Raw genomic sequence first — 23,187 nt, forward strand, 5'->3', positions numbered from 1 at the left:
AATACCACAACTTCTTGTGAATATTAATGGAAGCATCATAAATTGTAGCTGTCTAATCTGCAGGTTAGTGATCAATAACTGAAAACCAATCAGTATGAAATATGCGGAGTACATATCTTTTCTTTCTCTATACTCAGGCATCAGTCATTGATGACTTCTGCCGGATTGCTCCTCTTGGAAATCTCCAACGCAATCAAGTACCTAAGTTTGCACAGAAAATGGCTTTCTTTTCTGGCTTCTTTACCTTACATTAGACACTCAGACACGTAAGTCAGAAACCCAAAAGTTATGCTCCCCACCCCCTACTTTTCAACAGGTCCCTCAATCTCACCTTACACATCTGCTGAAAATAGATATTTTATTTTGCCCTTCATCACCACCTCAATACAGCATCTCTTTTCTAAAAATCATACCCTCTTAACAGCACCCACTGTCTTTTGTCAAATACATTCTCCACGCTGCACTACTTCAAATATTTTTGAGATGCCTACTATGAAAATATTGTGGTGAATACCAAACAAGGATCTGTTGAAATCGAAGAGAAACATTAGATAACTATTAGGTCCTATGTGGAGAGTTAAAATTGGATAAAGGTGCATGCAGACTGTTCTAGACTAAGTTTTCAAATAAAAAAAAAAATCACCCGGAATTTCAACAAGGGATATGAAGGATTTTGTTTGATTTTGCCTTGCTGAGGATGGAACCCAGCACCTTCTACATGGTAGGCAAATGCTGTACCACTGAGCAATATCCCTAGATCAGGATGAGTTCTGAAGTCAAACAACAAAAGAAATCCATTGAGGTGTTGTTTCTATCAAGGCTTTTAAACATAATTTTTTAGATGCTGGCTGAGAAAAAAAATAGTAAATCAAAGAAGCACATAAAAGTTTAATCTAGGTTTGTCTCCAAGTACCTCTGTTTAAATATAGTGCTTTTATGCCTATCTGAAAACATCTTATTTTTAAAAACTTATTTTCTATACGTTCCTCTCCCTAAAATGTCAATTCTTAAATAACAGCCATAAAGTCTTGCTTTCTTCTTCATCTCTGATGCCTAAGAATTGGACTAGGTCTATAGCAGGCATGCGAATACGTATTGGCTGAAATAATGCACAAATTAGTGTACAAAGTGTTTGCGCTAGCAGACAGAGAAAATAAATGTGTTTAGGAATCCAGGAAGTCTCCGTGGTGATATCAGGGTCATTTGTTTCAACTCATAGGCTTAAGCCGGCTATAAAATCCTTGGTGGGGCTTCCTGGCTTTGGCTCTCCCTCAACAAGCTGTCAAACTCACACACATGCTCTACAGCCGCAAACCTCTCCAGCTCCCCGCTAGGAGGAGTCACACAGAACTCAGAAACCCTCCCACTTCTCTGGTTCTCTTTCTCGCCCCTCCCCAACAGATTTCCGGCAGCCTTTGAGTTGGGTTGCCGGGAATAGTAGTCTTCCGGTCCAGGCCTACAACGTTGTGGCGCATTGCCAGAACTACGTTTCCCAGGGAGCCTCACGGCAGAGGGAGGCTAGATCACCTGACCCGGACTCTGGAGATGCAATGGCGGCGTCCGTGCTGCGTTTGAGCTGTCCTGGAAGACGCTGGGCGTTAACGTGGATTGACGGTGGTTCCCGCCCCCGAAGTGGGACTCAGACTGGGCCCACGTCCAATTGGGCTAGGGGACAGAGTTCAGTGACTCAGCTTTCCCTCCACAAGGCTCAGAAGCCGAGGAAAGGGTATATAATCTTCATACCTTTGCCTGTCTAATGGAAGTGCTGAACGGAGATGCTGGCTCCGTAGCCCAGCCTGAGTGAGGGTTTTAGTGGGCGGGAGGGTGTGCACCTGTATAACATGGGCAACTGAAGTCTAAATGAAAACACAAAACCAGGCCTGTAACCCCCACTCTCACACTTAAACTTCTGTCCTAAAGTAGACATGTTTGGACAACGTGCGAGTGTAACTCCAGCGGTCTTCGCAGACAGAAGACTGGATTCCCTAGTCTTAATAACAAGCGTGGGTCTGTGACACTAGACTTGGCTTGTATGTAGCAAACATTTAGCTTTACTACGGGCTAGCAGTAATCTAAAGATAGAAAACGCTTTTGTACGAAGCCCCAGATAGTAGAGCTTAATGTCATTAGAAGTTTTATTAGTCAGAAAACACTAGCTAGCTGTGATTTTATGATGAGCATGTTCAACCTAGGAGGATGAAGTCGACTGACGAATTTTCCCCCCTGATTATGTAAAGATTTGCTTATCCTGAACAGCTGTTGGGTACTTCGGTATATGATTTAAAGCTGCCTTAAAATACAGAAACATCAGGCAAATTTCTAATATTTTGTTGAGGTTGGCATTCTTTTAGCATTTCAGTGAAGAAGAGAGGAAAAATGTTCAAAAGCATCTCATTTCTATTCTTTTCATAAATTAGACCATTTCCTTTCCGTGCAATGAAACAGCAGAAATATTTTGATTAGTAATTAGAGCATGGCGAATTTCTGAATTTCTCAGTTTATTTCCTCTCACTTGCAAGCTTTGTGTCCAAAATTTAAGGAGTTAGTCTTTTTTCTCATTTGATGTAGAACTTCATGTATTAAAATGCTTAAAGCAGAACTGGATACATGTGAAGAAAAACCCATATAGTATAGAAAATTGCATGGGAGAAGTGCAGGATAGGTACATACATAGATTTCATGTGGAATGGGAATTTCATTTCCCCAGAGAACTGAGTACTGGCTCACCAGAGTAGAAGTGGTCAGATAAGAGACATTTCATAGCATTTACTAAGATTTGCTAGCAATCAAGTATGAACAAATGAAAGAATTTATAATTAGACTTCAGGAACTGAATGTGACTTAGAGGGTGAAAAAAATGTCTCCTCTGATGGTTTACTGTTCTCTCTCTCTTTTTTTTTTCTTTTTGTAAGTTTCAAGAATACTATGTCGTGGTGGTCTATGGTATCGGCATGTTGCTCCTTGTACCTGCATGCTGCTAATAGTGAATTCAAAATGTGGTTGATAATTTATTCTTTATCCGTTGTTTTTCTAGTAGTAGAATCCTGGCATTTGTGTTAAACCTAAATAATGATGGGAAGATAAACCTTTATATTTACTGAATATTTATTAGCTAATGAAGTACTCATCAATAAAATGACACATTTTAAAATGTAAGCATATTAAATTTTAGTTTAAAAACACAAATAGGATATTATTATCATTTGAAATGTAGGTTTATAAAAGTTTATCTGTGGTGACAAATGTAACTTTTTAACCATTTTCTTTCTCTTTAGTGAACACAAATGGGCAGCTGTGGTAGGATTGGAAATTCATGCCCAGATTTCCTCCAACTCCAAGCTCTTCTCTGGAGCTCAGGTGTGCTTTGCAGCACCCCCAAATTCTCTGGTTTCTTTTTTTGATGCATCTCTGCCTGGAACTTTGCCGGTAAGGTGTTTTATATAGTCTGTATATAGAAAATGTTTATGTCATAGTGAATATGAATAAAAAGTTCCTTATTTTAATATTTTGACTCACTCTAAGGAAGTACTTCTTAGGGAATTTTAGATTGAACATGATGCATTAATTGTTTATAAGGACTTGTCTCTAATTCTGTTTCTAAATCTTAATGTATTCATAGCATCTACTCACTCATTTCACAAGCATTTGTAAGTGTCCATCATACACCGGAAACTTATAGGAATGGTCTGATACAAATGAGCAAAGATCCTTGCTTTAGGATGAGTTTAAAGATGGATAGGGCTGATATGTCTTACAAGCAAGTAGAGTACATGGAGGGATAGGGAGAAGTCCAAGGAAAGAACATGTATTATGTGATTTCACAGTGGAAGATCAATAGCAATTGTGGTTATTAAAAGCTAAGAAGCAGCCAGTAATGGAGAAAAGAGACAACTACAATATAAAGAGAGCTGATTATTGGTTTGGCTACTCATTTTCACTTGATCCCAAGGAGTGACTGAGCCAGTATAACCCTCAGCAAGACTTTTAGTGTGGTATTTTTATGTAATAAGTTGCATTTTGAAGAATAAGATGGAGGGAGCAGTGTAAATATTTAAACTAATATGTGGCTCACATTCTGTTCAGGAACTTCTCTGTCAAGTTGAATGGAGTTTCCATTTTAGGAGGATGTGTAGACAAGGCGGTGATGAGCGTGCTCTGTACTCTCAGACGTTTAAATACAAGTGAAGGCAGATTGAACCGCACAGGCTGTTGGCAGTGTGTTGCATGTGTTGCTTTACTCAGAGCTTTGATTGGATTAAGGCAGCATCTCAGTCCTAGAACTTGGTTCTTATTTGTGCCTTTCATCATGAGGAATCCCATCCATCTAAACCACGCCCCTGGCCACTGCTCACTTGCTGGTGGGTCCCTCTGAAGGAAGCCGGGTGCAGAGACCTGTGCTCCCCTCCTGTCAGGTTCTCTTACGGTGTCCGTCTCTGGAGGAAGAGTTCTTGTTTGCTTGAGAAGAGACACCTTTGCAGCACGTCTGCCTTTTCCCTTCCCAGGTGAAAACCTGTTTTCCTTAGGTGGTAGTTGACCACCAAGAGTCTAGATGTAAACTTTTGAGTTTTGTTATTGCTTTTTTTTTTTTTCCTCAGCTGAGAATGTGGTGTCTAGCAGAGTACTTGGGGCACATTTAGAGACTATTTTTGCAGTTCGGCACATTTTCTGTAAACAGATAACAGAGTCTTCTGTTGTCCCTCAATATAGTCAAATATTAGAGACAGATCAGAGTAACTAGCAGGTGAGCATATTTGCAAAGACTTGTTATGTGCCCTAGAAAGTTCCTGCTCTGTGATGAGCAGGTCAGTAAAACTGAGTGCATTGAGAACGTCTGACACTGAGCCTGGGACAGCAGAAAAGGGCTACACTTGGAGTTTGCATGAGCAAGGGGTTGTTTCTCTTCATCAGAGCCAGCGGCACTCGTGGCTCCAGTAGTCTCCATGACTGTTCTTCCAGCAGGGTGATCTGCCTCCTCTTCAGAAGTGTCCTTCTTTTTAAAGGATCTGTTTCCGTCCGTGAGCCAAGGAATATGAAAACCCTCAGACTGGGGCTGGAGAGATGGCTCTGGTTAAGAGCACCGGCTGCTCTTCCAGAGGTCCTGAGTTCAATTCCCAGCAACCACATGGTGGCTCACAACCATCCGTAATGAGATCTGGTGCCCTCTTCTGGCCTGCAGGGACACATGCAGGCAGAATACTGTATACATAATAAATTAAAAAAAAAAAAAAAAAAAAAAGAAAACCCTCAGACTAAGATGTCACTTAAAGCATTTCATTCCTCTCTTCTTTGCCTGTCATTCAATTTAAAATGGTGTAGAACACTTCTCTGAGACCCATGGACACAGTGTTATATCTGATGTTTTTACTCTGCATCTGTTACCTGTAACAAATGAAGAACCTGAGTGATGTTCTTTGAAGACTGGAGGGGAATAGTATGTTGTTGTGTAATCAGTTCTGTCAAGTATTTGTAGTTCACAATGATGCTTCCCACTTTTATGCTGTTCCCTCCTTCCTGCACCTTCTCCTACCTCATTCACTGCTGCTCCTCACATGGCTGCTGTCCTCTACCAACTCTATGTCTTCGTTTCACATGCTCTCCTCCTCAGATCTCACTTCTGTTTTACATGTTTTCCTGAGGAATCTTTTGCCCTCAAATAGAGCTCCTATCTCTTGTCTAGATATCCGTCTGTATTTCTAATGTATCTATTTCTACACAAATGATTCATCAATGTATTAAAATATAGCACTTTATTGATCTTGTTGCTTCCCCCCCTCAAACAGAATAAATCAATCAGCAGGGGAAAACATCTGTAGCAGGAATCTTAACAGTTCTTATAATAAAATCAAACCTGAGGCTAGTTATTGGGGTCAATGCTGGTAGATCAGAGAGACAGAACAAGCCACAGCTATCTCACCTTGCCAATTCCTCAGCTGGTCCTGTTTCCTCAGACTGGAAGCCTCTGAGTCCTCATCCGGAATGAACCTCAGCTGAACTGTGTTGCTCCAAAGCCTGAATGCTTAACCAGCCAAATGCTTAACCAGCCAAATGCTTCTAGTTTCTGGTCCTCACGCCTTATATATCTTTCTACCTTCTACTATCACTCCCTGAGATTAAAGACTCACTCCCTGGGATTAAAGGCGTGTGTCACCATGCCTGGCTCTTTCCAATGTGGCCTTGAACTCACAGAGATCCCAGATGGATTTCTCCCTCTGGAATGCTAGGATTAAAGGCGTGTGCTACCACTGCCTGTCCTTTATGTTTAATATTGTGGCTGCTCTGTCTCTGACCCCAGATAAGTTTATTGGCATGCACAATGTTTGGGGGAATACAGTACCACATTTCCTCTCTTTTTGTCTAAAATTTTAAAAAGCTTATAACTAATACAAGAAAAATTATATCCAGTAAGTATATACAATATACACAGTCAAGATTACATTAACGATATCTAGTCTATTAACATTTGACAGATTCAGATAAAAACTCCATTTTATATATATTAACAATGTCCAGTTCAGTAACATCTGATAAACTCAGACCAAAAAATTTTCATTACTTATCTTATTTAAAACAAGTAGTTCCTTTTTAAAAGTAGATTCCATAATCTCCCTTTTTATCTTATCATATCCATGTTCTCTCTTTTTTCTTTTCATAATAGATTCAGTAGTCTACCTTTTGTCATTTTTATATCTTCCCCTTTTTCTTTTCAGTGTAGATTCAGTGATCTACCTATTTATCCTATTATTTCTTTATGCTCAGAAATGGATGTTTAAGAGAATAATGTGTACATGAGGGTATATGTATCACACACACACACACACACAGACACATACATACATACATACATACATACATACATACACACAACAAAGAACAAAAGTCATTGGGAAAAGAATAAGTTACTTAATTGATAGTTTTGGAAAAATTGGTTAGCTATTTAGAGAAAATATATGTAGCTTGTGCATAAAACAATTTGTATATATGTATTTATGTGTATATGATATATGTATATGAGTATATACACATAAATATATATGTGACATATATAGCCTATATAATACAGCATTATATATTACATCATTTAACTTGTAAATATATGATATAAATATACTTATATGACATGATTATATGATATATATAAATATGTATTTACTGGTTAAATGTAAGATTAACAAAATATAGGATAATACTCATTTGTTCTTGGGATAGGGAGCCTAAAAGTAAGAAGAAAATCTCATAAGGCAAAATTATATTGTTTTGTATATTTTAGTCATCCAACAAGTATTTATTGACCCACTGAATCTTTTAGGAGTCTGCCCTAGGAAAACAATTTTTTAAAAGTGGGTAAAGACTTATCTGCAGAGATGTCTACATCAGGACTGTTTGTAATAATGTGAAATTGGAAGCAACCAGAATTTCCCCAGTGGTGTGGGAATGGTTGAATAAATTGTGATAAATGTATATAGTAGAGTATTATGAAGCCACTATTAATGTTTATGAAGATGTTTTAGTTGCATAGGAAACTGCTAAAGATAAAATTTTCATTGAGATGAGTAGAATATATGTGCAGATAGATCACTTAATCATCTTTTGCCTCAGTTTCTTACTTTCAAAGTGAAGGTAATGTATTAGACTCATTGGATTTTTATGAGAATTAAATGAATAAACTCTTTTAAGATGCTTAGTCACTGCAAGTAATAAGTGCTTCATAAATCTAACCTATTAGTATTAATCCGTAGTGATTGGTGACTTTCATCTTTACAAAGACTCCCTTGAGTTATTAAGCACAATTTTGTTGCCAGCGACAGCAAAAGTAACTGCTACAGATAACAGCCGGTATCCTTATTTGCATTTTATCAGTTCAGTGTTCTAGACCACAAAACAACCCAATGCCCCCATCACCATAGATACATTGAAAAATTATGTGAGCTGTAATAGTGTATTAGACAAAGTCATTTCTCAAAAAATACTTCTTTTGCGAAATAGAAGGCTACTATGTTTTATTTTAATGTGTCCTTATAAATTAGAGATTTGCTTTGTTCAGAAAGCAGTGATGGGTCATTTCAGATAGACTAAAGTCTTTTTCTGTAGAGCACATTTGGTCTATGTTGATTTATTTTGTCTGCTGACCATTAAAGAGATGCCTATGATTACAGAACCCTCAAGTGCCTCTAAGAGAAGTAGTGCTTTAGAATATTCTGAGAGCAGTCAGTAAACACTTACTGAGTATGTTCAAAGTGTATGGTATCATCTCCTGATTTAGGGTTTTTTTTTTCTCTCTACCAAGTGCTAGTCCTGTACTAGCTCAGGAGAGACAGCTGTGAGCCAGGTCATCTTGCCCTCATGGAGCAACTAAGCACACTGTGATAGTACCTGCTAATACATGTGTAAGTAGTAGAAATAGAGTGTGCTTGAGGAAAACATAGGATGGGCAGCCATGATACAAGGAGTTTATAAATTGTCAAAGCAGAAAGTAAATGGACTGTACAGACAGGTGCTGGCTAGTTTTATGTCAACTTGACACAAGCTAGAGTCATCTGAAAGGAGGATCCTCAATTGAGAAAATACCTCCCTAAGACTGGACTGTACACAAACCTGTAGAGCATTTTCTTAATTAGTGATTAATTAAGAAATCACTTAATGGGAGGGCCCAGCCCATTTTGGGTGGTATTGGGCTGGTGGTCCTGGGTTCTATAAGAAAGCAGACTGAGCAAGCCATGAGGAGCAAGCCAGTAAGGAGCACTCCTCCATGGCATCAACTCCTGCCTCCAGGTTCCTGCCTGGTTTGAGTTCCTGCCTTGGCTTCCCTCAATGAATTGAGGATATGTAAGTCAAATAAACCCTTTCTTCCCCAAGTTGCTTTTGGTCGTGGTGTTTTATCACAGTAATTGTAACCCTAACTAAAATAAGAGGCCAGAAGAAAAGCAGGTTATGACTAGCACTAGGGATCAGAACATGTTCCATATGCCACCAGCTGTGAATAGCACTGATGTCTGCCCTCTAACCTCTAATGCTCATTGATACCTTATGTCTGCCTTTTTTCCAGACATTCAAGTGGCTTGATTTGTCCATCCTTCCTCTTCCCTTCCTTCTCCAGATAAGAATCTATAATGATGGCTGTGGAGAGTGTGAGCTTAGAGGGAGGACTTTCAGGTTGCTAATGTTGCAGAGGGCTGGAGGTCTGTCTCCCAGTAAGAAAGCAACAGCCTCCTGACTGCCTCAAGTGGGAGGCCACCAGTCAGCAGGCCCTGGAGAGTCACATAGAATGGTTAATGAGCACTTGACTAACTCACTTCAAAGTGTAGCTCGACAGCCAGAAACCCAGCCAGAACATGACGGACAGAGTCCTTAATAAAAATGAAAGTTAAATGAGCTAGGAGGCAGTAGATAATGGTAAAATATAGAAAGGGTGAAAATAAGCTCAAATGCTTTAGTAAACATCCAAACATACAGAGAAGAATAAAAATGAGCTCTTAAAATTAAAATTATAGTGACCTTGCCTACTTCACACACACATACACACACACACACCACCACCACCACCAACAACAACAACAACAACAACAAACACAACAACAAAAACTCCAAAGGAGTTAGAAGAGAAAGTCAACAAAATCTTCCCAAAGACAAAACAGATAATGAAGTAAGTTGAACAATAGAAGAAGATTCAAGACTCAGCCTGGGTAGTTGATGGATAGAAAATAGGTGTTAGGACCCACCCTTCCACACAGGCAACACAGTTGTGTTTCCTAGAACCAAAGCACCTGCATCTCTTGAGTGGAAAGGGCCTGCCAACCACCCAACACGAAGAATAAAATTGGCCTCTGATGTAGGCATGCTATGCAGTTTGTGAACACTAGGACTGAAGAGAAGATCCTGAAGCAGCTAAGAGAGAGGAAATAAAAGGGCTGGTCATATGCAGGGGATTGGGATGAGAGAGACTGTAGACTTCTCAGCAGCAGCACTTACATCTGGAGGACAGTGGAGCAAAGTCTTAAATATTCTTAGCAGAAAATAAATCATTCCAACTAGAATTCTGCCCCGCTACTATATAGTCAAGTGTGCTGGTAGAATAACGTCAGTGTTCAATGGGCAGCTTTCACTGTCCAGTCTGGATAGTGAATGAACAGTCCAGTTAGCCAGCTGTGCAGCAGGCCCTGCAGCTGGCAGAGGGAGGAGGAAGGTAGCTCCAGCAGAGAGGACTGGAGAAGATGGGGAGATGCAAACAGCAGGTGTCTATAAGCTGGGCACTCTAAGGAGAATGAGCACCAAGTGTGTACAAAGAAGCAAATGAAAGGGATATCAACTAGGGGAAGACAGGATGTTCTAGAAAGGAAATAAAATCATATGAAATCCCTCAGTAGAAAGCATACTGAAGAAATAATAGAAGCACTGGACCCTGATGTAACAAAATCTATGACAACTCAGATATTAGGGAGAAGAGCAAACTAAACTCATAATTATTATAATTGGAAGTCACATTCTAAACTAAAGTGAAAGAGGGAGGGAGGGAGGGATATTCTTCAAGAACAGCTTTGGGCACTTAATAGTCCTCTTCATTTCAGACCTGTAGTCAGTAGCTTGGCTTTGTTTTTTGTTTCTCTTAGAGGAGGGGTGGGAGTGGACTTGCTACTGTTTCCTTTACTTTATTGTTTTGTGTTTACATTTTTAATTGGGCAATAGTAAACAATTTAGAGCTCTGAAGAGACAGATTTTTGGTCATGGGGATTTTTTTTTCCCCAAGGTTTCTTTTTCTTTTATACACAAGATAAAATTAAGTCACATTTCCTATATTGCTCTCCAGGTTCTGTTGGTGAAATTTCTTCCATTTTTGTTCTCAAAGGCCAAATAATTAAGACCTTTTCTTCCCTCCATCCTTACAACACTCACCCATACTCAAGCTCTGGCATGTCCTGGAGCTCCTGTTCTTGGTATAGTCAACTGCCCTGGCAGCCTGGCTTCATGGACTTTCATATTACTCCGCTTATCATGAAGGGCGAGCTCTCAGGGGTGAACATATTCGATTTTTTTAAATAGATATAAAATAATAAAGCATGAGTAAGTCCTTATGAAATAGTTGTATAAAGTGGTGGGGGAATGTTTCCTGTTGTGAGTTTCAAGGTGAGGGAATAGCATCAGTTAATTCTGGAACTGAAGTGGGCCACATCTTGTGGCTCCAAGTTCTAAAAACAAGTGTACCGTGTCATTCATTGTCACAGCTTACCAAGCCTGTCCTCCTGCCAGGTTTTAGGAGGGCTTGTCAGATGGCAAATGGCCAAGCAGCCTTAGCCTTCACCGGCAGGTGATGGATTTTTCCAAAGGTCTCCTGGCACAGAGTGTTATTTCAAATAGGAAGATAAATAGCGGAGGAGAATGCCCAAAGATCTGAAGGTGGCTGCTGCCAGGAACATGACCGGGTGTTTGGGGGTGGGGTGGGACACCGCTGCCTTTCATTAGCAGTTAAAGTAGTCAAAGTTAAGTGAGTAAAGACAAGTGGGAGGGATGCATAGACAAAGCATCTTTCAAAAGCAGACATCTTGAGAGCAAGGGGGAAGGACCACTCCCCGCTGTAGACCGAGGGAAAGATGGGACTCTCCTTACAGAGGCACAAATACATTCTGTAGGTTTGAGCATGTGAAGCTGAGGAAGGCCTCATCATTTTGTCCTCTTCTAGCAAACACGTTTTTGTGCCTCACACTCCTCTTAGTGGTAGTGTCTCTTGCATTCTGGGTCTGTGGGTGATGAGTTCTTGTGTACTTCAAGCTGTTTGTGCTTCTCCCTCAGATTTGAATGATAGTGTAGAATTCCATGTTGACATTTATTTCCCCTCAGCACTTTGAAGATGCGATTCCACTATTCTCGGGCATCTGTTACTGCTGATGAGGAGTTTGTCTCTGTAGGTAATTTGTTCTCTCTGAAAGTGTTAGCCAGGATGGTTCCAGGTGTGGATTTGTTATCATCTGTTCTCTGTGCTCAATGTGATTTTCAACTTGACTGTACCCTGGACTGTAAAGATGTCTCTAGGATGAATTCATGACAGCTTCCACCAGGGCCCATTGGTCTTTATTGGATGAACAGTTCCTGCATTAATTTCTCGACCCCCTACAGCTTAGGTACTATCAAAATCCTGCCACGCACTGGAGCCAGCTCCAAGGTCAGGAGTCTGCCTACTCAAAGTTGTCTTTCACCCATGACTGGAGGTGGGTGACCTCCCCCACCTACTTCCAGGTGGTGGCAGATTTTCTGACTGGACTTGGCATTTTGGCTTAAAGCTTTTGTCAGGGAGCCACTTAAAATCTCCACCTTCGTGGGCTCAGAGTCTTGACTTCTGCTCCAGGGTGTTTTCAGTTGCCCACAGCTGGAGTTTTCAGCTGCGTTCACAATAATGATCTACTAACAGAGTGCTTGTTCTGTGGCATATTAGCTTATTTTAACCTCCTAACAACCCATTGAGGCAGTTACTATGGTTACTGAAATTAGAAGGTAAGTGGAGAAGCCAGGATTAAAACCCAGTCGTGTGGCTTCAGAGCTCATGCCCTTGTCCCAGAGCTGCCCTGACGCTTGTGGCTGCCCTGGACACTACGTGGCCTTAAACCCAGCATTGCTTTGGCCCTGGGTGGTTCTCGCTCTTGCATTGAGCTTGACTGTTGTTTGGTAGATGTGTGCTCGTGCATGTGTGTCGTTTAGGAACATCAGTATGTACCAATGTATGTATGTATAAATATAATGACTTCCCTGCCTCTGTCCCTGTTCTCTGAGGAGCTCTACCATGTCTGCTTCTGTCAAGGCTACCATCCTGACCTCTGGGTGAACATCCCTTCCTGGTTCTCAGTTAGTGACCTTTCTGAATGGTTTTTAGGAGTACAGACATTTTATCTTCTTATTTTACCTTAGTTTTAGAATTTTATGGAATTCTATCATGAATCTTCAGACTGAAAAGGTCAGTCAGCCCATTTTGCTGCTTATTGGCGGGATTACAGCCAAGCCAAGGACAACATTCTTTGTTTTTATTAGTGAGGGTGAAGCCTCATTCATTATTTTGACGAAGTAAAACTTCCTACTATGGTACCCATTGCCCTTAAATTATTAACTAATTATTGGCCTGTAGAACTATAAACAGGATCCTAGATTATTTGCTTAGAGTTGGTTATTTCCTGTTTATCAATATCATTCCAGTTTCTCTTGTTGAAATACTCTTGATGAGAAATAGGATGAAAATTAGAAACAAAACATGTTTATTTGCTAAATTATCATAGGATTTACAAGTTTATTCATCCTATAATGGTCCAGATGTTTCCAGGAATGATGAGATTTTAGCCAAGCATCAAGTTAGTTTGAAATATATGCCTGTGCAAGCCTGCATGCTCGAACACACATGTACACTCATTCATTGTGATTTCAACTGCCTGAGCCCTGGTTCATTCTCTAAGTAGGAGGAAGGAGAGAGGACACCTCCCCCTTCTGCCCCGGCAGGTAGGGGTGCTCAGTGTGACTCAGTATATAAGTTCCTCTGATAATCAGGTTGTGCCATTAATGAAATTAATTGGAAACCTGTGACCTGCTCTTGTTTTGTTTATCTGGGAGCTCTTATCTGTATGCACCATAGAACTCCCTAGCAAACACAAGGCCTCTTTTTCCCAAAACTGGGCAAAGACAATGAAAGCCATTTTTCATACATTTATGTAAAAATGATCTCTGCTTTTCTCATTGTCAGACTGTCTAAAAAGCATTTGGGGTTTTCCATATCAGAGGTGTTTAGAATTGGCTCTGGCAACTGGGACATTGTTTAGTACATTTTATAGAACCTTTATTCACAAGAGTATATACTACTAACAATAAAGCACATGTAAAGGAGCATAAATGTGTTGTGATGCCCACCCCTAGGAATTTGATAACAGTGCACACAGCACACACACACAGACACACATGAAGAGAAGGTATGGAAGAATTTCCAAGCATCTAGAACTTTTTTATGGGTCTCTTTCTAAAATATATTATGTGTTTTCCCAACTTTTAAATAGAGTGTCTTGAACGTAAGACAATCTTTACTTGATTGTTTAAGGTTATCAACAACATCAGTTACTGCTGGAGATGTAATATAATGGGCCTTGAAGAGCAGCTGAGCTGTGCGAAGCTATCTGATCACACAGTAAATGCTAGCAATAGCCTGTTCTTTTTAGATTTCACAGTACACTGTTTCTCCTTATGTTTGCAACCATTACTTCCCACTCTTCTTCCTCCTCCTCCTCTTGCTCCTCCTCTTCTTCTTCTTCCCCCTCCTCTTCCTCCTCCTCCCCCTCCTCCTTCTTCTTTTAAAGCCACTGTCGATGTATTAGACTCTAGAAGCTGTTTCTTGATCGTTTCCCACTTCTGAATTCTTATTTCTGATCTCCACTAGCCAGAAAGCCAGGTCATTATAATTGTTAGAGTAAATGCAAGCAAAGCTCCGCATAGAGTTCTGTCCTACAAGTAAAGTATGCAGACAGTGCAGGAGCCATTCTTGAAGGTGCAGATATCATGAGACCAGAGTAGAAAGAAATGCTTAAGTCACTTGGTCTGGTCTTTCTAATGTACAGATAAAGGAAGTGCCGTTGTGACTGGCCCATCCACAGTCACACAATCACCCACTCAGGACCAGCGTTCCTCTCAGTTTAATAATCAGCTGCTGTGTTAGTCAGGATTCACCAGAGGGGCAGAACTCTCATGGAGTGAATATATATTATAAAGGAGATGTAGTAGAGTGGCTTGTGCAGTTGGGGCTGGGTAGTCCAACTGTGACTGTCATACAGTGGAAGGCCGAGAACCTGGTGCCTGCACAGTCTGCCAGGCTGGAGGCCCTAGCACTCACTGTCTGGCACTGCAGGTTCCTGCAGAGCCTGGGTCTTCAGTCCATGGTGGGAGATAGAAGCAGTTGTGTTCCAATGTCAGTAAGGAATGGCGGCAGTAGCAGCAACAGGACAGATGGACTCACCAGCAAAGAGTGAAGGTAGGCAGGCAAGAGAAGCATCACTGTTCTCTCAGACCTCCTGTATGTGGGCTGCTGTGGAAGGTGCTGCTCACTACAGGGGATCCCCCTCCCAGTCTATGCTCAGGAAACACCCTCACAAACTCACCCAGAAGAAGAGGTCATTTAGTTGGTTATAGTTCCGATCATGTTGACAACCCAGCCTCCAGTCTGTGGTCTTCTGTAAAGGAGTTGCAAGAACTTTGATTTATGTAAGTGGCTATTATTTTAGAGATAGATAAATCTATAAGTATATATCTCAAACATGAATACCTTTAACACACACACACACACACACACACACACACACACACACGTTTATATGTTTAAAGATGTACTCCTGTCTGCTTATATACATACAGGGCATTGACATTGCTTGCATGTGCCAGGTATGATGACCTCTGATTAAACCCGGAGAAAGAAAAGAAATGTGCTTAGAAGAAAGGAGATCTAACCTAACTGCAAATCCACGGTCTGTGCATTGAGTACAGCTGTGACGTCAGGCACCTTGCCAGGATTCAAATCATGACAATAACAAAACATTATTTTAGACTTTATAATTTGTGTTCCATTTTGGCTGATTTTCTCTATACTCTTCCAGGTTGCTGAGTTTCTCTTTATTGTGTCTCTTCTATAACGTGTCTGTTTTTTGTTTTTAATTTCAGTGTCGTTCTCTTTCAGATATCTTGTTTTTCTAAAAATAATGTCTTCCTTTTTAAAAATATGTTAGGATCTTTGTTTCTTCAAGAACTGTAATCTGCTTATTTTATAGTCTGCGTTTAGTAATTGTATCGGACAGCACCTGGTGATCTTACTAGCTTACTCTGCTTTTTTTTTTTTTTTCTTTTTTCTGATTCTAGCTAAGGGTCAGTGATTGCCTTATGTGTTCTGTAAGTCTGGTTGATGAAGGATCACGATAGGGATCCATCAGTGATTTGCCTGAGAGTGAGTCTTTTCAGAGACCTGCTTTCTTGGCTACAGTCCGATGCTCCCATCTGAGGTGTATGTCGTTTATCTTTTAGTTTGAGGGTCCTGGTGCACGGCGTTAGAGATTTTGACCTGAGCTGCCTGAGCAGCCTATCCATCCTTAGGGCTGGCTCCTGCCTGCACAGAACCCGAGCTAACACTTCACGAAGGTGGAAACTGCACATGGCCCTTTGGGGGCATTTTAGATGTAAACTACAGCAACGGCCTTTCTTATCTCATCCTTAATGAATCTGTCCCTTGACCTCTGTGTGGAAATGATGTCATCTCATTCCTCTGAAGGAGCAGCAGAGACAATGGGGGTGGAACTTAGTGGAGCAGCTGCTCTGGTGGGAGCAGCAGTGAAGACTTGGAGTCCATTTTCTCCTCTGTCCTCACCCTGGGGACCTGGAAGGACCTTGTCAGCCTGTCCAGATGACTTCTGGAGCTACAGAGCAGCCCACAGGCCAGCCCCGCTCTCAGGAGTCTGCTCTTTTCCAGCAATACCTTGTTCCTGGGCAGCAGGCTTGGCTCTCCAGGCTTGGTTTTGAGCAAGAAGCCATGGGAATTGTGTCTAGGAAGGGCTTTCGTCCCATTTCCATATTCCCCCTTATCGGTTTCTTTTTCTCTTAGAATTTGTCCTCCAACAAGAAGGGCTTCAAGAGCCCTTGTTAGAGGGGCCAGTGCCACACTTAGAACTCTGAACTGTTTCAGATGGACTTCGTCTACACAGCACAAAAAGACTATAACACTAGAAAAGGAGGTGAGGGTGTATAGAAAATAAAATATCAGCATATTACCAAAGATACCAGGAGTACAAAGCGTAGGGATCTTTTGGTGATATAAATATGTAGTAGTTTAAAAAAATACCTAACAGTGTTCTGTGACACTATTTCTGTCTGACATCCAGGTAGCTCGCACAGGCTTTGTTCCAGTGATTTATACAGAAGCCTGTAATAAAATGCAGCCTGAAGTCATGCTGCTGGGCACCATTCATTTTCCATGGACAGTTCTGGAACTAAAACCTTGCAGCAGACTTGGGAAAGCACTTGGTGGCTGCCATTCGAGCTTACCTCAGGGTGTCCTTGTGATGCTGGGGGTGGGCAGGTTGAGCTAGCAGAGTCTCCTAGAAGATGTAGTGCAGTTTTAAGGGGTAATAAAAATCCTACTCCCTCTGTCCGCTGAGAACTGCAGCCAGGCAGGTGGAGAGGAATGTATCAACTTCATTTTGGTAATTACTTGATTGATACATACACTTGATATGTAGCCAAATGGCTTCTAATACTTTCTGCCCAAGTTGACCTCGGCTTCCTCAAACTGCATGCCTTCCCATTGTAAGGAAGAACCTGCATCTGCCAACAGATGATCACGTGGTTGGAGTGGCCGTCTGTGCTGCTCAGCCAAAACAGCTCCTTCCGGCTTCGTTCTGAGGAGTTAGACAAGGAACCTGCGCTGGAAATGCTGTTTCTTCACAGCCAGTCCACATGTGACCAGTTCGTTTTTTTCAAGTCACTTGTCAGAAAAGTGACTCTTTGGGGACAGTATAGCATAGAAAGGCCTACTATATGGGGACAAGGGAATGGAGATTGCCTGAACTCTTGAAGAAAGTGAGCATGAGGCTATTTTTGTCATTTGTGTCATATCTGGAAGGAGATGTGAGACATTTAGGGTGGGTTCTGTGGAATTCTTTGTTCACACTACAAGTATGTAGTTGTGGTCTGTCTGAGGCCTCTGGAGAGGCCATCCTAGGGTGGACACTATTATGTGCCTTCAGCTCCATGTTTAGCATTGGGGAGCTGGAGAAAATCTGGCTGCCTTCTATATCATGACATCTTGGGGAACATTTTCCCTCATCTCTTTTTACAATCTTGGCAAAGCTAAGAAGTCATTTTGCCTTGGCATCCAGAGATGGCAAACGTGGGCTGGATGATTCTGGCAGAGTTGGGTAATTGGGCTAAGCTCCTCAAAGAGCATTCTGTTCCTCATGGCAGAGAGTTCTTGCTAGTGAGCCTGATGCCTCTCAGCCTTCCACATCCAGCCACATCCTTGGAGAAAAGACTGGAGCTGGCAGGAACAATAGGTAGAAATGAAAATACACTAGTGTTTCCAGGAGCCTTAAGATATTTCATTCCAAATGTTGATACTTGAATCTCCTTTTACAGGTATAGAAAGAAGCAAGAATGGTAATCAAGGGTCCTTGTCGTTCATGAATCTGTGATTGTTAAACTCTCATAGCACACCAGTGAGCACCAACCCCACTTGGTAGGTGAGGCAGCTGAGGGCTTGATGTACCCGATGACATAGGCCGGCCAGCAACCTACCTAAAGTATGGGTGAGCGTGGCCTTGCTGCCAGTCTGTGTCACCTTCTGCAGTACTTAATTGTTCATTTCCAACAAAATATAACAGAGATTTTTCTTTTACAGCTTTTGTAAACCTTTAGAATCCTGTAGCCATTCATCATCACCTTTGTTTATTCATCACTAAATAATGTAGCCGGCTTATTTACCTTAGTTCTTATTCCCTTCCGTTTTTACATCCATGCAGAGAAGTGCATGTCTGGAAGCACCTCCTGGACTCTCAAGTGGCACATAGATTTTATTTGGTATTATTATACTATTCAGTTCTTGACTTTTCATCATTAAACTATAAACACTTACTTATCATGGCAAATAGGATGGTTGTAGTAGATACCCACCACTCTCCTGTAATAACTTAGACAGCACAGTAATCTGACTAATAGTTAATATTAAAATTTCAATAACAGAAACCCTAAGTCTTTTCTTTCAGAAAAGCACAAATTGGAAAATTACATACATATTTACATAATGAGGCAACAGAATGATAGTATCAATGAAAATAAGCTTGCCTATAACTTTGGGGAAAGCTGGATGTATTTTTTTTTAAATTTTGTTTTTAATTATTGTATGTGCTTTTGTTTCTGTATGACAGTGTGCACAAGAGTGCAGGTGCCCTGGCAGGCCAGAGGCACCGGACACCCTGGAGATGGGGTTACACATGCTTGTGAATCTCCTAACATCATTAGGAACAGAACTCAGGTCCCCTGCAAGAACAGTACACACTCTTAATGGTTGAGCCATTATTCCAACCCTGATAAATGTGTTTCAATGAGAAAAGATATAACTGGTAAAATAATAATTCTTAGGGGAGGGAATGGGAGAAAGCAATGGGGGTGGATTTAATCACCAAATATATATGCAAGTATGAATATTAGATAAAATATGTTTTAAAAGAATGAATTTTCTGTTTGTATTCATAAAAATATACATGGCTACTTATATGTAGGATTTTTAGGTTCTATATAGATATTATAGAATTCTCTGTTCACAAATATTTTTTGTCCCCTTTTACTGAGAGTTGCACCATACTTCATTGCCTATATAGGGGTCTTACAGTATCCTATAACTTTGTTGGATCTGTGACATAGGACGGTTTTGATAGATTCAGTTAGTGTATGGGATGCTTTCATTTCCAACCCTTTTTTTAGCAGTAGTGAATAGAGGCTTCAGGTACCCTTGTGATTTATGAGTTAGCACCAGGCACCAGTCCCACCTCCTCCAGCTCTGTGTCCCGCTCCGTTTGGTGTGGGCATCTTATCCTCTCAGGCAGGATCTACTCCTACTCTTCCCCTACATTTTTATTTAGAAAGCATTCACATTTATAGAAAATCTGAAAGGACAGTACAGTGAATATTTTCCTTGTACCTAGATTGTCCCCCACTTTAGATGAGCCATTTGAACGTAAGTTATGGATAACATAGCACTTTATTTCTAAATATTTCTGCATCTACCACCCGAGAACAAAGAACATTTGTATGGATTCCTGTTGATGTCACACTCAGAAAAACTAACCTAGATGCAGTATCATTATTTGGCAGTTCATATTCAAGTGTGTCTTTTGTTTTCCCTTTCCAGAATGTAGTCAAAGACTGTACATTGCAGTTAGCTGCCCTAGTTCTGAAGTTGTCTTATTTTCTTTTCTTTCTCTCTTCTTCTCTCCCCTCTCTCTTTCCTTTGCCTTATTTCATTTTTCTTTTTCACAAATTAATATTTTAAAAAATGTCCAGGCCAGTGATTGTGTCTTATTGTATACTGTTGAAGCATCCATAATTAGCACCAATTACTGCACACTGGAAGCTTGGTATGTGCACACACATTCATGTCTGCTTCCCTTGAATTTCCGTAACTTTTGTGTCTTCCGTGGAAGCATCTGGAAAGCCTCACTTCTCAGGACATCCCTGGGCTGCTGACAGCTCAGGTGCAGTTTTTGATAGGAAGGCTTCTGACAGTCACAGGCTTTTATCCCCCCAGTTTCTTCCGCATAATGACAGTGAGTACCCAGTGGCTTTTTTGACTTAGAGTTTGGCTGGTTCAAGCCAGTTGTGTCTTTCTCAGCCATAATCAAATCTTTCAACTTAGTACTGAGCTAATCTGTGTGTGGAAGAAAGCAAATCTTGGCTTGATCTTTAGGGCTATCACTCCTCACGCCAGTGTTTCTTATCACCCTCTACTGTGCCTGAGATTTCAGTGATGCGACACAGTTTGCCATCCCACGCAGTCTCTCTCGGTGTAGAGTCTCATTTGTAAACTTACGGACAAGTCAGAAAAGTTAACATTCTGTGTGGGGACATATAAGAAGTGTACGTTTTAGTCTTTCCCCCTGGAAATAATCTTTAGAAGTTTTAAGTTAGGAAAACGGGAAAGACTAAATAGGGGGAAGTAGTTCTACATTAAAAATCTTGGCCCCATCCCAAAATTTGTCAAAAAGAACTATTTGTTTTTATTTTAATGTGGTTGGCTGGCTGGTGTTGTCTTTTCCCTTGATTCTCAATGTCTTCTCTGTGCCTTTTCTCCATGAACTCATTGCATTTCAAAAGCAGCTGCCCACTACCTTAAAAGAGGAAGTCACAGCTGTGTGGCCACGGTGGGCAGTGTGGAGGAAGGCGGGAACACATGCCCAGCTTGTTATAAATTCATTTCTTTCACTTGAGAATGGGAGCTCTTCCTGCCACAGGTGAGCACACAGTGTTGTTCAAGAAAACATTGCTTCACTGTAAAGACAGAAAATGAAGCAAGGCAGCTTCCCAGTGCACTAAGAAATATGGTCTCTATACTGCTGGAGCCTGGAGATTATTGCAAAGGTGCCAGTTATCCTTTAAGGGGAAATAGTATGTTGACGTAATACATAAACATGACACCTGTCATACCTTGCCGTGGGTTCGGAATCCAGGCTAATAACTCTGTGGAGCTGTCTGAACCTTTTCCAATTAGATTCCCTGGGTTTCCTTGAAACACTTGCAAATGAAAGATCCACCTGATGCACACTTTGCCTATATTAATGCCCCTTTTCTGAAACCAGTGTTTCCAGTTGTCTGCCAGAGCAAATGTCTTTCCTTTTGATGTATGGGACAATCTTGCAAAACAAAGGTTCTTCTCTCAGTAGATGAGGAAACTGAGACCTGGAGAGGTCAGGTCACTTGTAAAGCTCAGACTGCAATTGCAACTTATAGAAAGAATCAGATTCAGGCCAGGCAGTGGTGGCACATGCCTTTAGTCAGTACTCAGAAGGCAGAGGCAGGTGGATCTCTGTGAGTTCGAGGACAGCCTGGTCTACACAGAGAACCCCTGTCTCGAACCCCCCCCCCCCCAACAAAAGAGATTCAGACTCAGGTCTGTCTGGTTCAGTTTGCTCTGTTTCAAGGATTTGTAAACGTCTGGGTAGTACCTGATTAGTAACTGCTGAAGACCTGTGAGAACATAAGGAGACCAGCATACCCAGTTTTGTATTTTACTGGTTGCCAGCCACTCTCTGACTTTCCCATCTAACTTGACTAACTGGCCAAAGATGAGACTACATCAGTGACTTCCAGAGCCAGCATGGAACCAAATAGCCAGGCAGTGTTGTGTGAGAACTCCCTTTTTGAAAAAACAAACCCAAGTTGGGCATAGGCCCAGTGCTGACATGGGCCATAGGATTGCTTCCTTGTGCTTACATCCCCCGGGGTTAATGTCAGACCTTAGTATCCAGGAAAGAACAGGAGTGTCTGCTCTAGTGCCCACAGCCAGGCTTGCTGGCATTGATGTGAGCTGGCTCTGGGATACCTGAACTTGCTAGTTGGCAGAAGCCGGAGAAAAATGAGGCTTCTGGTACTTTGGATCAAGGCAGTTCTTACCCTCGTCTGACTCCCTGTGTGGAGTGGAGTTAGGACAAGATGACTAGAATTAGAGGGGACAGTAGAGCTGGGCCATTGGAACCCCCAGTCACACTCTCTTCTTTCCACAGGAGCTCTTGCCTTTATTTGATTCCCCTCTTTGTTAAAGAGGGACTTAAACAGAGGGGATGTAGCATGCATCTTCTTCCCTGTGCTAAACATGAAGAACATATGTAAGCTGTGTAGTATCCACATACATATGTCTATTGACTGTATACCGACCAGCACTTTCAATGGTAAAATTCTACATTAAAAGTGATCTTCACTGACTGACAAGTTCATCAAGTCTATTTATGGTAGCAGAAAGATTTTGTAATTGTTTAGGGGTTGATGGAAGGTCTCCATGGTGAGGAGAGGTATAGGGGTAAGGAAGTGGGAAACCATTTCCTCTATGGTAATAAAACATATCATGTGGCAGCTTGCTTTGAATATGAATCAGGGAGTTCATTCTTTAAAACAAATTTATGGTTAGTAGTAAGATAAAGGCCCGTTTTACTGCCTTATTTTTACTTAATAAATTTTAATTACTTTCTCTCCATAAATTCCAACATTTACCATGCTATATCCTAATTATCAGATGTGTCATATATAGCATAAATTTCACAGAATAATTGCCATTTGGGCTTTTGGGGAGACATGGCCTTATAGTCTTTCTTTTAATGCTTCAGTAGCTGGATTTTCAGTGGAGACATGGGCTTGCTGTGTTACATCAACTTTCAGAGGTACTAATGGTACTCACTAGACTGTGGTTGTCATAGCATTGTGGGCTCACCAGGCAGAGGCAGAGTAGGACCAACAGAGGAGTGGTGTGAGGTGCAGACGACTCTGGGAAAACATGGATTTTTTCCTTTGAAATACACCCCAGATAATTTTCTAGGATAATGGTCCTAAAGATAGTTTTAATGAACTATATTTGTAATTAATATAATTTCCCATAAAAATGCTTAAATCCTAGAGAATTAACTTGAGTAGGCTATGAGCCTTTATTCTTTC

The 23,187-nt window shown here is 41.1% G+C and overlaps 1 protein-coding gene across 1 annotated transcript in view; it reads left to right on the top strand.

The window, feature by feature from the left end:
- The first annotated feature begins 1,392 nt into the window (after nucleotides 1–1,392).
- The window catches only part of Gatb (glutamyl-tRNA amidotransferase subunit B), an 80,073-nt gene continuing 58,278 nt past the window's right edge, over nucleotides 1,393–23,187 (top strand). The window contains exons 1-2 of the mRNA XM_059265556.1: nucleotides 1,393–1,726; nucleotides 3,276–3,426. Of these exons, the coding sequence (XP_059121539.1) occupies nucleotides 1,551–1,726; nucleotides 3,276–3,426 (327 nt within the window). The 5' untranslated portion in view covers nucleotides 1,393–1,550. The remainder of the gene's footprint in view (nucleotides 1,727–3,275; nucleotides 3,427–23,187) is intronic.

The sequence above is a fragment of the Peromyscus eremicus genome, chromosome 6 (genome assembly GCF_949786415.1).
Source record: "Peromyscus eremicus chromosome 6, PerEre_H2_v1, whole genome shotgun sequence".
Classification (NCBI taxonomy): domain Eukaryota; kingdom Metazoa; phylum Chordata; class Mammalia; order Rodentia; family Cricetidae; genus Peromyscus; species Peromyscus eremicus.